This window comes from Vulpes lagopus, chromosome 20, assembly GCF_018345385.1.
Source record: "Vulpes lagopus strain Blue_001 chromosome 20, ASM1834538v1, whole genome shotgun sequence".
NCBI lineage: Eukaryota > Metazoa > Chordata > Mammalia > Carnivora > Canidae > Vulpes > Vulpes lagopus.
Window position 1 is genome coordinate 29857580 of NC_054843.1, and position 17169 is coordinate 29874748.

The window sequence follows — 17169 nt, forward strand, 5'->3', positions numbered from 1 at the left end:
GCTGAGCATGGCTAAGGTTCGCCTGTGGATGTCCAAGGTTGACTCCAGGGTATGTCAGAGGAAGAGAAAGATTTAAAAAAAAAAAAACAAACCTCCATGCTTAAGATGACTTCTTTGTATTTTTATATAAGATATGTAATTTTGATTAACTTATATGGGAATGTTTAAATATTTAAACACTTATCAGGAAAACACACAATAAATTTTTATCATGAGAACTCAGTATTACTTACACCTGAAAAGATATTCATTATTAGTTCTTTGGTGTCAGTTTTTTTTTTTTTTTTCGTAGAGTATATGGCAATGGGTGGAGTAGGGGTGGGTTGTGGACTTAGCATCAGGAATAAGAGAAATTGTGCTTTTCATAGGTAAACAAAAATTGTCAAGCACATTGTTTCCAGTTGTTGTCAGTCGTGTTATATGAGTTTTCTGAAATAATTTAAATGTGGTCTTTAGCACATTTGCATTCATAAAAAGTGCTTGGATATGCTCATTGCTTCCTCTTGTCCTGCTCAGCTGTCAAAACATGGTGATGCTTTTGAAGATTTATGGTAGATGGGTAATGAGATTACTGAATGTTAACTGCAGCATTCAGAATTCATTTGGTGGCAAAAGAAAAGAAGGTTACTGGATCTTTGGGAGAAGAGAGAGATGATAGAGCTTTTTGTAATCAGCCAATTTGAAAATAAATATGCTATATTCTGGATTAGGAAACATTTCAAGCTTTATGTCATGTAAGAATCAAATACAACATTTCTATAAGAATGTGGGATGTCACATTACATCCATTTCAGCAAAATTCATGACAGCTTAGAATAATGGCCGTATTTTGTGGTGTGGATATATGCAAATCTTAATATTGAAGAGGAAAGACTGAAGAGTTCACAGTTGTATGGACATGATTTTAAAAAAAATGTTCTCATGGCTGCATTAAAAATTTAAATAAGTCTCATGCAGTTAGTCTTTGGTCTCTGTTCTTGAATTAAAAAAGAAAAATAAACAGTGTGCTTTCAAAGAGGTCATTTTTAAGTTTATGGATTATGGTGGGTTTCATGGGTACTCTCTAAATCAGACCCCTAGTGGTTATGGTTATGGAATGTGTCGTTAAAATAGGTGATATGATGAAAATTCTAAAATCAGGATAATTGAGTTGAAAGTCCATAGATGCTTTAGACTATATTTTCCTCTCATTCAGAAATTTCCTTGAGTTTCAGGTAGAGGGGAAAAAAGATAAAGCAACAGTAGTTTCAAAGTAACTGGCATTCTTGACAAGGAAGGTTGACCTTGACCTTCTTCTCCTTCCAACCCTCATTTCATCAGCAGGGGTGAGATTACTTTGAGACCCTGCCAATAGGTAATAAATAACACATAAATTCCAGGACACCCTTGCACTGTAGGGTGCCCTAATGTGTAATAATCCTTAGACTATTGAGTTTATAACTCATGACATCTGGCAGTTACTTGGCATTGTAATTCATGTTGATCATGCACATCAGAATACACCATGGGAGAGAAATATTGGAACAATAACTGTTGATACTAGGAAAGGATAGAATGACAGGAAGATGCTGTTGAGATTGTGTATCTCTGTGAACTCTGCAATGTTGGAATGCTGTAAAATCTAATGCCTTCAGATAAGGACTAACAAGGCAGGAGGAGGGCAGTAATCTTTTGGGATCCAGAATAAAGCAGCACATTAATATTTACTTGATAGCACTCTTTATTCTTTTATTCAAATTGACAGATGTAGCTATAAAGCAGTGATAAATCCTAAACTTAGAATTTAAATATGTCCTTACATTTGTTTTAAATTTTAATCTGCTCTTAAATAAATATATTTATTTTTTACATATCTATATTTTTACATATATATATTTTTACATATGTATATATGATATTTAGTCCTCTCAAATTTTTATTTTCTTTGGTCTAACAGTGAGGGTTAAATGAGAAGGAAGAGAAAGAGAGGGATATGGGAGAAAAATGGGAAGTAATGGGCAAAAACAGCATTGTGCAAAGCAGTTATAACCAACCTTCCTGATACTTCGGAGCCTAACTGCTTTGGCTAAAGACTTGAGGCTCATGGGACATGAACCAGATTGAAAAGCTAGAAGCAAACAGATGGCTATTTGTAATCATCCTGTAAATACAAATCCTATAAAATGTGACTCTTTGTTTATTTATTGATTCTCAAACTCAGATGTAGAGAAAGTAAGAGACAGTATTATAAGCTTGAAATAATCTAGTATTTCCCCTTGTTACCATCTTTTTTTAAAAAAAGTTTTATTTCAGCAATCTCTAATGTGGGACTTGAACTCAAGACCCTGAGATCTAGAGTCGCGGTTTCCTTCAACTGAGCCAGCCGTGCACAGCCCCCTTGTTATCATCTTGAGAAACATTACTTAACATTTGCTTTTTTTAAAATGCTAGCCTGTGTAGTTCTGTATTTTGAATTCAATATGCTATTTTTTCCATTACCCAGAGTTGTAGGCATCCCCATAACCAAGACTGGAATTAGCTCTAAATTGGGCAGGTGCTAAAAAGAAGTTATTTGGGTAGCAGAGCAGAATATTTTGAGGGTATTGAGAGGAGGTTTTTCTTTTGAATAGAGGAAGGCTTTGCCTTGAACATGTTTAGGCTAATACCTGCTGTTCTAGGCACTATCCTCTGCCTCACATACTATATTTGGGCACATGTCTAAGATGCTCTTATTCCTTTGAGCTCTCCATGATTCTGGAGACATTCATCCCACATGAACGGTTTTGTGGACAGTGGCACTTTAAGGAAGAAAAAAGAGGAGCCAATTAAACATTAATTAGCTTCAATCCACTACTTCCTCCTAAGCTAATGGATAGAGTGTGCAGATCCCTGTCAAATATGAGATGCTAGGCTTTGCCAAAAATAGGACTTCCAAGTGTTGAAGTTATGCCAACTGCCGGCTCCTTGACTCAAACCAAAGGAAATGATTGCCAGAGACAGGCCTTGAGTCTGCCGTGGTCAGATGTCACCAGTTTGCAGTGCCACATGTGATCCAAGAGTTTATGAATGATCTCAACACTTGGTCCCCAAGGAGAACATATGCATTACAGAGGTTACGGATACAAATTACAGAGAGCAAGATGTTTCCATGCAATTTCTAAGAATCCTTCAGCAAGTTTTAAACATTAATGGAAAACATTAAGGAAGACTTGGCACTCTTAGCAGAACTTCAAATTATATTGCTGGTGAGGACAGAACAGAGCTTTAAAAAAAGGGATTCAAGAATAAAGGCTTAGCTAAGAAATTTGGAGCTGGCCATTCCTCTAGTGAATTGTGTGTTTGTGTTTTTTGCTCCCTACAGAATACCAGGCTTCAGGAAATGCTATGACTTGAAAATGAACAAGTCACAGGGCATCCTTGTTTATTCAGCATGCTCCAATTCATATCACTGGTTTATCTGGATCATTTGCTGAGTGAATTTGCTTGCACAGGGAGTCTTAGTAGAGATGGGGGATGAGAGCGTCTCATTTTGGAATTGTCAGCATGCTGCAGAGGTGCCAGAGTGCCAGAGTGTCAGCTTGCACAGCGGTAGCAGGATGTCTCCCCACTGAGTTATTTCTTTCTCGTTCCCCTTCTGTGCAGAAGAAACCACTTATGACTTGTCCCCTAAATATTAGATTTTATCATCTATTTAGCTGGTGGCTACCCTGTCCATTCTGCCCATAGTTTGTTTGATTGTACCAAATGTAATAAAATAGTTTGTTGTGAATGATGATTCCTCTTTTGATTTATTTGGTCTTTCTGTCATTGAAACTTCAGAAAAATACAGAATTATTATAGTTGGTCAGTGGGGAGCTTTCAGTTGAAAGGGGAAACTCAAGTTACACTGGTCTAAGTATGAGAAAAAAATGTATTTAGATCATGTACTAGTAAGTCCAGATTTAGCATAGTCTTCAAGATTTATTTGTCCAGATAGGTCATCAAGAACCCAGATTTTTTTCAAGTGTGTGGCCTTGGTTTCATCCTGAGGCTGGAGCTCCCCCTGGGGTCACAGCATGGCTGTCAACAGCAACCATTTAGTACAGCGGGAAGAGACAGAGACAGTTTTCTTTCCTCAGAAGTAGAACAGAAGACCTGGGCTTCAGGCTGGTTGGCATTACAAGTGCTCACTCCCCATGGTGATAGGTGGTGGTGATGCCAGTTATGGTAGGGATAGGGAAACAATATGTACCAGCTGTAGGAATGGCTTTCACATTTTTTTCTAGTCCACTATAATGCTGATAGTATAATTTGATCTAACAGTTTTACTGGTTGACATAAATCTGTTGTGCCTTTGACTGATTAATTTCCGACCCTCTTGAACTGCCTGGATTTTATTGTAGAGCTATATGAGCTTGTAGGGAGGCAAGTTAAGTATGCTACCTCTTAAATCCAAACAACTTAAACTGTTCTTCATAAGTGACATTTTAAAATCAAATTAAAACATCATGGCTTAAAAACAAAATTAAGATGTTGTGGTTCATTTGATGTAAGAAAAAAACTGCAACACACTTCTTAAGAGGAGTTCATCACCTCTGTCAACCAATCAAGAACTTTCGATGACATCTTCTGATGCCCTTCAAGATGGGAGCCCAGTGGAGGGTTACTTAGTCCAATGTGAGTGTGGAAGGGAAAGCTTTTCAGATGACTAAGTCTGAAGCTGATACTGAAGAAATGGTATGTGTCTAAAGGAAGAAATAGGAAAAAGTAAGGAAACAAAGGACAACCTAGGGGAGATTTTCATGCAGAAAGACCACCATATGCTAATATACATTGATAATTAGATGTTCCTCTGTATGTTTTCTACTGAGAAGTCTTGAGCCACATGGCTCTGACAGCTCCTGGGTACATACAGAGGGTAACCCTGCTGGCAGAGAAGCCTTGCCATTGGTGTTGCTCTGAGTTGCTATAGGTTTCAACTGCTGCTAACAATGCTTTTAATTATAATTTCCTTTTAGATTACCTTTCTCATGATCAATTTAATTTGTCATGGATGGTATTTTTTATCCAATAATGTGTATGAATACTTTCATCAGGAATATTTGTAGTCTCTGTATTTCTAATAACTACTTGGAAGCATGTGCACATTGTAATTCAGAAATACATCCTTTGGTCTCTTAATTATATAGCCTCGTCTCACTGTTATTTTGAATTTGACTTACTAAACTAACATGGAAATGTCTGAGTAATGATTTGCCTTGCCTTGGTTGACAAAATGTAAAATAAAAATGTAAAAAATATAAGATATAAAATATTTTATGAAATATGTAAAGATATAAAATGTGTAAAATATATCTTTTCAAAATTCCTGAGAACTGTTGATTTGGGATGGAAGGGAAAGGAGTTGAAGGTGAAAAAAATGTGGCATCATGAGGAAACAGGAGTCAAAGATGTAAGCTCTAAAGGCATGACTGGACCTAAACTCCTTTAGGGCATTATATTAGCTACCTATTCCTGTGTAACAAACTACAAGACTCAGTGGCTTAAAATAACACACATTTATTCTCTGTGGATCAGGAATCCAGATAAGAGTTAACTTAGCCATCTGCTGTGGGATCGCTCATAAAGCTGCAGTAAAAGTGTTGATGAGGGTTGTGGGTATCATGTGAAGGCTCACCTGGGAACGTTTCTGCTCACAAGCTTCTACTGTTGTTGGCAGGATTTGGGTTTTCCAGGGCTGTTGAACCTAAAGCCTCAGTCAGTCCCTTGCATTGTTTTCCGTTGCCTAGAAGCCTTTAGACTGTTGTCAAATGGGCCTCTCTACTGAGAAACAGGATATCTCACATGATCAGAAGAATCCCATGAAGAGAGAGAGAGGAAGAGACAGAGAGAGTGAAAAAGATGAAAGTCACAATCATTTATAACCTAATGTTGGAGGTGACATTCCATTGCTTTGCAAGAAACAATTCAGTAAAGGCAGGTCACTAGGTCCAGGCCACAGTAAAAGGGAGGAGATTACACATGAGAATAACCGCCCAGAGAGATGGATCATTGAGGGATATTAGAGAAAAAACTTACCACAGTTATTACCATGTCATTCTTGTTTTATATTTCTTAACCATTTTATAGATCAGTGACAAGCACATTGTTGTGTTCAATATGTTCCTGGAAAATTGAATTAATTTGTTAGAAATCTTTATGTCATGACTATAAATGATATTTTGATAAATTTTGATAAATTACACAAGTAATTCAGAACTTTTGGATCTTCCAGAATAACTTTCTAAGTCACAGTGCATGTCAATGTAAAAAGAATGCAAACCCAATCTAGATAGGATGAGCGAGGTGAAATCTCATTTGTGGTTTTCAGCTCATAGACAGATATGAATACTCAGGTCCTGACCAATGAGATTTCCACCCCCCTCCCATGGAGATTTGAATGCTTGTAGTCTAAGTTTAGCCCCACCAGCAAATGCTATATCAAAAGTGTATACCTATTTATACCTCTTTTCTTTCTATAAAGCATAACTTACCATTGCCCTCTAAGCTTTTGTCATTGTAACCAGATTCTTTTCTCAATTAATCAGGTTTATTTCTTTTCACTCTACTTAAAGACCTGTTTGGAGCTTTAGTGATTACACATATTGCTGTGTACGTTTGCTTTGGCTTACTTGTCAAGTCACATCAAAAATGTAGCTCGCAATTCTTTCTACAATAGGGGCTTAGAAGAAAAAAATACAGACTTAATTGGACTTGCTTTGCTTTTCTACAAGACCATTTTACTCCTTCATCCAAAATGCATAACTTCTTTACTATAGAAAATACTTTAGGATCCCTGGGTGGCACAGCGGTATAGCGCCTGTCTTTGGCCCAGGGCGCGATCCTGGAGACCCGGGATCGAATCCCACATCAGGCTCCCGGTGCATGGAGCCTGCTTCTCCCTCTGCCTGTGTCTCTGCCTCTCTCTCTCTCTCTGACTATCATAAATAAATAAAAATTAAAAAAAAAAGAAAAAGAAAATACTTTAGTATAGGGCAAAATCTGAGACAGGAATGAAAAATTAGCACAAGAAATGGAAACCATAGATATTATTTCATTTTACTTCGCTTGTGTTAATGAATGTATATACAAACCTCAGAAAAATGTAAGCAAATATGACAACAGACCTATCCTATTTTTTAGTCTGAGAACAGTAAAAATTGCTTTACTTTTCCCTAAGAGTAAGTTTCCCGTATTCTGTGCTAGGATCTGATGAAAAGGATGTGTTTCCCCTGAATGTTTTATTTGAGAGAAAGAAGAAATCCATTTTATTACCCCAAAGACTTAAAGTAAAAGAAATGGTATCACTAAGCAAAAAATGAATTAACTGAATGCTATACAAACCCCAAAGAGCATTTTACCAGTTGAAGAGGGTACAGTACCAATTATACTATTATCTCACCCCACTCTCTGGGTGAATAGTCTGAAAGCCTAAAATTACAGTTGATGTTAGATTTCTTGGCTTCATTTGCAAATTGGAGTCATTTTCTTTTTTGTGAATGCCATAAACACATGTTATATTGTTTAAGAGTAGCAGTCCTTAGTTTGTTATGATATTTTTCTCCTTTTTGTCCTCCGTGTCAAAGGACCTTTTTTTTTTTTTTTCTTAATTTGGCTTGTTGCAAATTGATGTAACACTGTGTTTCTGAATGATTTGCAATGGTCTTAAGTACCATTTGAGCAGAGGCTTTTTGGCATGTCACTTCTTAGGATACCAGTTCTAGAGAAGGTCCTTCAACTGGCCAGATGTGTCATTTTGGAACAGATTGAGGGCCTGCCAAAACACCATTTGTTGCCAGTACCGGATATTGTAGGGGTGCTCACCACTCTGTTACCATATTTTTGCATGTCTTAACATTGCATAAATAGGCAGCTGTTCTGTATTTAGAATATAAATGAGTCACCAGCTAGCTTTCCCAGGAGGATTTACCTGCAAAAGGGAACCACAATGTTAACCCTTTCCTATCCTCCCTGCCTGATTGTGATTTAAACCCACACTTCTCTCAGCCCATTCAGAGCAAATCCTTATGCATATAAATTGCACCTCTCTTGCCAGTGAGACAAGAGAACCAAAAAATGTGCAGTTCACCATGCTAAAATGGAACACATTTCCTTAGCAGCGAAAGCAGTAAATTAATCAGCTTATAAGCTGCGAGTGAGCAATTTGTGCTGGATTCTTTCTTACTGTTCCTTCAATAGGAGACAAGGTTCTTTAATCTAGTAAAGGCCATGACTTCATTAAGATGGAAACCCCTGTTAAAGGATGTGCTGCAAGAGACAAGAGCAGAAAAGCCCTAAAAGTCACTCACTTGTCCCCTTGGAGCTATTTTCAGGCCAGGGAATTTTTATTTATTTGGAGAATGACAATTAACCCAGAGACTCTGCCCAACAAAGGAGCAGAGTGCTGAAGCAGGTCTCATTAAAGGACACCAAAGGCAGTTGCTTTGACCTAATCCACATTTGTAGCAGATGATTTACATAACGGGCTAGCAGAAGCTGCCTAATTTTGATTTCAAACAGCTTGACCAATTTATATATATACATAGATATAATACACTGTATGTGCTTATGTTTCTGTATGCATGTGTGTGAGTGTGTGTATGTGTGTGTGTGTATGTTGTCCTTCAATACACTTAGGAAACAAACTTGTCAGTGTTGGAATATAAAGGAACAGGAAAGTCAAGGCAGTTAGAAAAAGCATAGGCAATTGAGGCATATGGTATATTCCTGGCCTCAACTACTTTTTCGAATGTTTCTCCCTGAAATGGTCATAGCCCTTATTTACTAAAGAAACCAACATTTTGCAATCAGATAGGGCCAAGTCGTTTCTCTAGGCTTTTCATCTTGCCAGCAGAAGAGAAGCACACACAGATAGATAGGTGACATTTGGAGAGCCAGGCCTGCCAGATTTTCGGAGGTTACAATGGAGGTCCAACCTGCTGTTCTCCTAATGAAAGGAGGGGAAATTCAGACTGGTCAAACTGCTATAAGGGATATCTCTGCTCTGGATGTCACGCTGCCCAGATGTCGCTTGGCAGGTGGAGATTCACAGAGAATGAAAATGTAGCCCTGTGGATGTGGGTGCTAGTGTGTTGCAGGGTGAACAATGAGTCTATCTTCTGACGTATAATGAAAACAGTGTGGATCTTGTCCATATTCATGTCATGAGAAAGGGTGTTCTCAGAAAGTGTTCACCCTACTTCCCCTCCCAGACTGACATGCACATGTGCTCACAGACCATATGCATATGACTTGTTTTGGGGTCTTAAGTAGAACTTGACAATTTATTTAGTGTTTTTATATATAGAGATATATTTATGCTTTTTCTCTAGAGAAAATGGGATTATGCTGCATAAACAATTTTGTACCTTGCGTGTCAAATCTCAAAACTATATCATGAGTATTTCTCATTTTCCTTAGACTTTCCTTATTTTTTAAATCAGATTTGATAGCACAGATGCACGGTCATATAGTCAGCCATAGCCCTGTTGAACATTTAATTTGGCCCTAAAATGTTTTAATATAGGCATGGCTATGTTCTCAGTAAATATTCAATTTTTATTAGAACACAGTAAGACTTGAAGTTACCATTTGTAAGAGAAAGCTAAAGTTCCTATCATTAAGTTTTCTTTCACCACAATTGTTTTCCTTAGTGTTACGAGATGACTTCCGGCAAAATCCCACAGATGTTGTAGTGGCAGCCGGAGAGCCTGCAATCCTGGAGTGCCAACCTCCCAGGGGACACCCAGAACCCACGATCTACTGGAAAAAAGACAAAGTCCGAATTGATGACAAGGAAGAAAGAATAAGTGTGAGTTAAATAAAAATTAATGCCTACAGAGATTAAATATCAAGTCTTAAAATGGATATATTTTATTGATAATAAAATTGTAGAACTGCATTGAATGATAACTACCATTCACACTGTATTGAAAGGACTTAAAAGAGTAACCAAGAACTAAAACTTTAAGATGAGGCTTCAAAGAGACAAAATTATATAAATCAAGTGTAGATGATATATTAATAATTGCACCAATCTGAATATGAAAATATATAAATTTGTAAATATATGTGAATATGTAAATATATATTTATAGCACAAAGATGACTTAGCTCTTTTTAAGATCTCCAATGCATCTATTGATTGTGCAGTACATGAGTGACAAAGAGTAAATGATGGCCATAAGCCATATTCACTAGAACATTTCTTTTTGCACTATTTTCAAAATATAAGAGAAAATAATGTGAGGTAATGCACCTTCAAGCACCTTTTCCAGTTTTTAAATTTAATGTGTATAACTAAAATTTTATATATGAATTCATTTAAAAGTTTAAGAGTTACAAAGTAAAATCAAAGTAGACAGGACTTTTTTGGTTCTGCAGTTTTGCTTTTGTAGAAAAATGGTCTGCTTTCAAGGAAAATTGATGATTAGGTTCATCACTTGATTAATATCAAAATGAGACACCCAGAACATCATAAAGTGGTAGAGAAGGGTAATGGCAAACAATTATTTTATATTTTTTGAGGATCCACTCAACATTTGTTTGGGATGCTTGTAGGAACCTGTTCACTGAAATAGTAGATATGCTTCAAACTTCTGATGTTATTCTTAATATAATTCTAATGTTCAATACAGTTATTGAGAATAAATATATTTTACTTATAATAATGTCACACAGGACTGAACAAATGTGCCATTTCTATAAAAAATCCATATAGTCTAGTGTCTATTACCTTTAAAAGTATCTCATAGATGAAGATTATTTTTTATGCGTGCATGGTGGTTACATCATAACATAGAACCAGATAGGCCATGTAAGAGATCACAATATATATTCATGTGATTCTGGTTTGAGCTCTTGACATCATGAGGATCTATGTTGCAGGGAGAATTTGGTTCTCAGTGTGCTTGGATACCAAACCTAAAAATGTGTTCCTGGTGATGGAGTAAATTCAATGTTGAAGGGCTTTTAGCTCATGTTTGCATCATTTAATTTTCGCTTTGTAATAAACCACCACAAAATACAGTGACTTATAATAACCATATTATTTAGCCTATGATTTTGTGTGTAAAATGACAATTCCTTATTCTGGGCCAGCTTGGCTGATCTTTGCTAGGTTTTCTCGTGCTTCTGTGGCTTGTTTAAAGATGTGCTGGCAGCTGGATGATCTAGGGTAATCTTATTCACATGTCTGGCAATTGACTTAACACTAAGCTGAGCATCTTGATTCTTCTCTTGGCCTATAATTTTCCAGCGGGCCAGCTCAGACTGGTTCCCATAATGGTCTCAGGATTCCAGCTGCTCCAAGGAAAGACAAGTCTTAATTTGTGAAAACTTTTCTTCTACTGAAACATTGCTTTAGTTTCATTGGTCTAGTCAAGTCATATTGCCAAACTCAGCTTCAGGGGAAGGAGAAATGGCTTCCATGGCCATTTATATAACTTACAGTTTATTACACTCTCCTGCACATAATTAAGAACAGGTTGATGGGCTTTTCTTCCCATGTAAAAACAACATTGAAAGTCCCTTTCTGTGACATGACAAGTTTCAGAGCCTGAAATGTATCCATTGAGAACATACTTACGTGGGTTTTGTTTGCCGATGAGATAAAGATGAACAGAGGAAACCAGTATGTTCTTATCTCCCATCTCTGTAAGAACACTCAGTCATTGTAATGTTAAGATTTTTGAATTATATAAATACAAGGAAAAAAATTGGGAAAGAAGCCATGAGTTGATGATACACATATTCAAAACCTAATTCTGTTTCAATATCCTCTTTAACAAATAGACATTTTAACATATTACACTGGTTTATTTGGCCAATAAATGCTTATCATTTAAGAAACAATTAGGGAGCACCAATGAGAAGCCAATGATTTATATCAACTCATACTCTCATCATTTAAAAAAAATTATTTATTTTTATCCAACCTGCCCTCCTCTTCAAAAATTATTTCATAAATATAATCAAGATGAGACATAGATAATTAATGCTAAAAATTGAAATTTAAGCTCCATGATGGCAGAGATTTTTTTACTATTTGGTATGCTTCTAAATCTTAAGCACATAGAACATTACCCAGCCCATAGAAGTACTCAGTAAATGCTTGTTGAATCCCTCTGCATCAGTTGGATTTCATTATATTACCAAAAGCAGGTATCTAGTGCTTCTTTCTGATACAAATATCAATAGCATTTCATTCAACCTACTTCACAGTGAAGACAATCATTAGGATTTGATGGAAGCAGTCACGAGACTCAAAATAGAACCAGACAAGAGAGAAATACACTGCCCAAAAGCATTTTCTAGAAAGGGAATATGGAGGTTTATATTGAGAGAGAAGTTAAGAGAAGAAAATACACATACAGATGCCAAAATTGGAGGGGAGTTTTTTTGTCTTACACACTGAGCTATTTCCTTTAGGAAAAAAAAATGTGCTTAAATATTCAAAATTACTTTTTAGTCATCTTCTCTTTGCTGTTTATTTTATTGTTCATTTTCTTTTCTTTCCCTCCCTCTTTTTTTTTTTTTTTTTTTTAAATTTTAACAGATCCGTGGTGGAAAGCTGATGATCTCCAATACCAGGAAAAGTGACGCAGGGATGTATACCTGTGTTGGCACCAATATGGTGGGAGAAAGAGACAGTGATCCAGCAGAGCTGACTGTCTTTGGTAAAACTCTTTTAAATTATATATTGCTACTTATATATGCTTTTCCTTTGATGTTAAATATATTTATTGATACTAAATAAATATAGGTCATATAGGGACAGGTACTTATGACTTATGGTGATAGTGAAGGACTAGATTTGTCGTTTTCTGGTTCTTTCAGATGAAATTTTTGATGTGAAGAAAAATATAATTTTGAAACAATAATTCATTTACTTTGTTAATATATATTTATATGATTTTGCCTTTTATCAGAATGCAAAAATTTGATCTTTCTCAAAACCTGTTTGAGATATTCTTTCTAAAATTTATCCACTGTGATGTATTTATCAAGTATCTTTTATGTGCAAGACACAGGTTAAGTTTTTTGTTTTCTTTTAATTACTGCAAGTGCAAAGACATTTCACTTGTTTACTACTTAAAAAATTTCAACTGGAAATATTTACAGTTTAACTTATGATTAAAAAAACTAGCTAGCTACACCCACACACACACACCCCCACACACATAAATACACACATGTAATCAAAATTAGAAAAAAACAAACAAACCTATCTTTCTGATGTAGGCAGGCTGGATCCAAGAACTCAGGGGAAGGTCCCACATGACCAGCCAAGAAGGTTCTTGGCTTCACACAGGATAGAAACCAAATGTGAGCCATAAAAAGTGAAAATAGAGTATATTGAATAATGTGACAGAAAATAGAAGCTGAAGTGTCTGGGAGACTCGGAAAGGAGAGAAGAGTGAGTTTCATTGGCACTTGTGGCTAGGGGTTTATACTAGCAAAGAGTCTAGACTATGTGTTCCTCCAGGAATCGGGTAGGGTCAACCACAGGCAAGTATCAGGTGAACAATACGTGTTGTTCCATAAATTACTGAAGGCAAGGATATCGATGCCAGCCTCAGCCGAAGTTTGTTTGAAGCTAATGTCCTGGAACATGTTTGGATTCTAGCTTTTCTTAGGTGTTAACAGGTGTTTGGGGCCAAACTCAGAGAATGATTAACTTTCTTGCTTCCCTCTTGAAGTGGAAACAGAGCTTCTTTGGCTTATTCAGAGGCATAATATGGAAAGTAAGTAAATGGTGACTCACAGAGATGGAGCCTTCCTAAAAAAGAGTCCTTCCACCTCCCTGCATAATTGCTATGATATTCATGTTTCTCCAGATTTATGAAATAAGGGACTCTTCAGTGGAGTCATATAATAAATAGGCTAAAATTGATTAGATCTGGGGGCATATGAGTGGCAGTTGGTTAAGTGTCAGACTCTTGATACCAGCTCAGGTCTTGATCTCAGGGGTATGACTTCAAGCCCCACTTTGTGGGGCCCAGGGTGGAGCCTACTTAAAAAAAACTTGATAGATCTATATCAGAGAAATTGTGGAGAAAGCATTAGGAAGGAGAAAATAGGGGATAATAAAGATGATGTAAAAAATAGGAAATTAGTGTAGGACAGCTGTGGAAAATTGAAAAAGAAATACAATGACAGAAAAATTAAGGAAAATAGGGATCCTAAAGATACTGGAAAATGAAACATTCCTTTGGAAGTCCTTGAAACCCCTTTAACTGTCTGTATGGATACACATACACATATGTGTGTATATACATATATGTGTGTATCTATCTGCATCTTAAAAGATTTGACTATTGATAGTATGTGATTTTTTTTAAGGTTTTATTTATTTATTTTTTGAGAGAGAGATAGGGAGCGTGTGTGAGCAAGGGGAAGGTAAAAGGGAGGGAGAGAGTCTGGAGCAGACCAGCAGACTCTGCTGAGCATGGAGTCCCACATGGGGCTCTGTTTCACAACCCTGATGTTATGACTTGAGCCAAAATCAGGAGTCAAGCACCCAACAGTCTCAGCCACCCAGGCATCCCATATTATGTGATTTAAAATAAGAAAAAAACACGAGACAAGTGTGTTTTTAAATTACTTTTTTGTGCCAGCAAAAGATTCTTCTTGTTCTATAAATTAGGATAAGATCTTATTGTTGGTCATTACTCCAGAACATTTGAGGGTAGCATCAGAATCCTGCATACGTTCTGAAAGAAACTTCTTCTACATTTTGAGATGTGCCATCCCATGGTGTAATGGGGGTGCCACATGCAAAAGAGCCATAATATGATTCCCATTACATTTAGAGCATTACAGTGTGCTTTGTGAATACGTACCCAAGTGCAGGCCTCTCTTTTCAATCACTCTGAGTACCAAGTAATCTCTGGTAATATTCCTTATGGATACTTAGCAGCTTGAAATCCCAAATGACAAAACCAGGAGAAATCCCATAGTTCATTAAAGGAATTGAATAGTAAAAATAAAATTGTTCCAAGTATGCACGTAGATTTCTGTCCTGCAGAGCTCAGATGAGTATCAGTTTGGCCTTAAATTTCATGCAGTCAGCCTGAAGAATCTCAAATGTCTTTCACTCCATAATGAATAAAATACAGTTTTGACTGGTAAGATATGAAATTAGTGGCCACTGAACATTAGCATTGAAAACCCACAAGTACAGCTGTTCTATTTAAAGAAACACTCATTACTATTTTTCTATAACTGCCATAAGCTCTGGAACAGAAAAATGTTGCATTAAAGCAATACATACTGCCTTCAGAAGGAAATTGAAAGGGTTTAATGTCATTACCCAAGCAATTAGACTTACCAAAATGTGACTGTGTTATGAAATATTCACCCTATGTTCCCTAAGGACATGATGAGAACTACAGGAGATCCTTAAGTCTGTCAGGAGTTACAGGGGAACTTTTAAATTATTTTGAAAATAGCTGTAAGCCAGAAAGATTGAATTTGTCTAGTGGCAGTACCTCTGGAAGAATTGATTCAAGAATCTGGGAACATTTATCTGATGGTGTAAACTATTCAGAACTGACCTAAGGGGTTATAAGTACAATATTAAGTTAAAACAAAACGCTAAAATCTCCGTTACGGATAAGAAAACAACATCCAAACCCAGAAGTAAAAGTATAAAAACAGTAGTGATTGTCCAAATCAAGGATGTGACGTGACAAGGATTGCATGAGAAAATCTCTTCTGTACTTATCTCAATTCTTAGAGAAAATAACTAGTGTGCTATGAACAGTGGGGACTTCCTTATTTTATTTTGGTGCTCTTGTGTCCAGTATATGTTTCCTAATAAACTTCTTTATATTTCATAATTGTCAGATATTATTATTTCTGACCACGAGTTTATACAAGTGTAACTGGTTATGTTTTACGCCTCCCCCCTCTCAATTTTATTTTCATGTAGCAGCAACTCTGCTTTAATAAATTTGCCTACTGAACCCACTCTGTAGCTACAGAAAATGTTTATTTGTCCTTTGCAACTCCATCTTTACTTTAAAATGTGTTATATAGAAAAAGTAATTGGCAGTATTAATTGTTCTAAAAATATAATTGACTTATAAATAGCAAGAAAAACAGCAAAAGGAGTAACAGGTCTTTGCTAACACAAGAGCCATCTATCTGCAAGTGTTTTGATTCCCTAGTAAATAGACTTGGACTTAGAATTTTTTTTTTTAGGTTGAAAATTACAGCTTATATGTTAAAAATCTATTTAGACAAAGACGTGGTCAATGTAACTTCATTTTCAAAACATTACTCTGCTGTACTCCATGAATCATTTATTCTGTTTGTTCTTTAATATTTGTTGGCCATACATAACAGCTTAGTTAAGCCGGCAATACCAAATCTAAATTTAAGAAGTAGGCATCATAGTGTTAATGGACACCAACCTTTATGGCACACTCCGGATGCCTTCATAAAGAATACTCCCTAGCACTATACATATGTTTATTAAGTTCTAAAGATCCTGAGGTCAGAGAAGCTATAATTGAGTTATATAATGAAATTTCTAATTATAAGTAAGTTTGGGCTATTATCCAAAGTTTAATTATCACTTAAAAATAACAAATTTTTTCCAAATGATTTTTATTTATTTATTCATTCATTCATTTAAGATTTCATTTATTTGAGAGAGAAAGCATGTGCGTGGCGTGCATGTGTGGGCAGGGGAAGGGACAGAGGGACAAGCAGACTCCCCTCTGAGTACAGAGCCCAACATGGGGCTCAATCCCAGGACCCAGAGATTATTTCCTGAGCTGAAGTCAGACACCTAACTGAGCCATCCAGGTGCCCGCTGCCCCCCCACCAAATGATTTTTAAATGCTTATCAAAGTAATCCATGAAAAAAAAAAAAGATTTCAAGAAAAAAAAGGTTTCATGTGTTACACTTCTAACAGATTATTAGAAGTATTATTAAACATATAATGAAATACAGAAATATCTATCCCTACCCTCCTTCCAACACACACGTACATATTCCCCATCTTTGAGCATTTCTACAAGCCTGATTTATCTTTTTCTTCTGGGCTTTCTTTCCATATTTCTAAATCTGTCCTTACTCTTCATTTTTATACATTATTTTGACTTCTTATTTGTAAGCTGATGATTTGGCCCACTTATATCCCCTTCCTCACCTTCTCACCT

General features: G+C 36.2%; 1 protein-coding gene across 16 annotated transcripts in view; it reads left to right on the plus strand.

The window, feature by feature from the left end:
* ROBO2 (roundabout guidance receptor 2) overlaps window positions 1–17169 on the plus strand; it is a 1676347-nt gene that overhangs the window by 1488453 nt on the left and 170725 nt on the right. For all 16 annotated transcript variants that reach the window (XM_041734856.1, XM_041734853.1, XM_041734854.1 and 13 more), the window contains 2 exons: window positions 9651–9808; window positions 12554–12674. In XM_041734856.1, the coding sequence (XP_041590790.1) occupies window positions 9651–9808; window positions 12554–12674 (279 nt within the window). The remainder of the gene's footprint in view (window positions 1–9650; window positions 9809–12553; window positions 12675–17169) is intronic.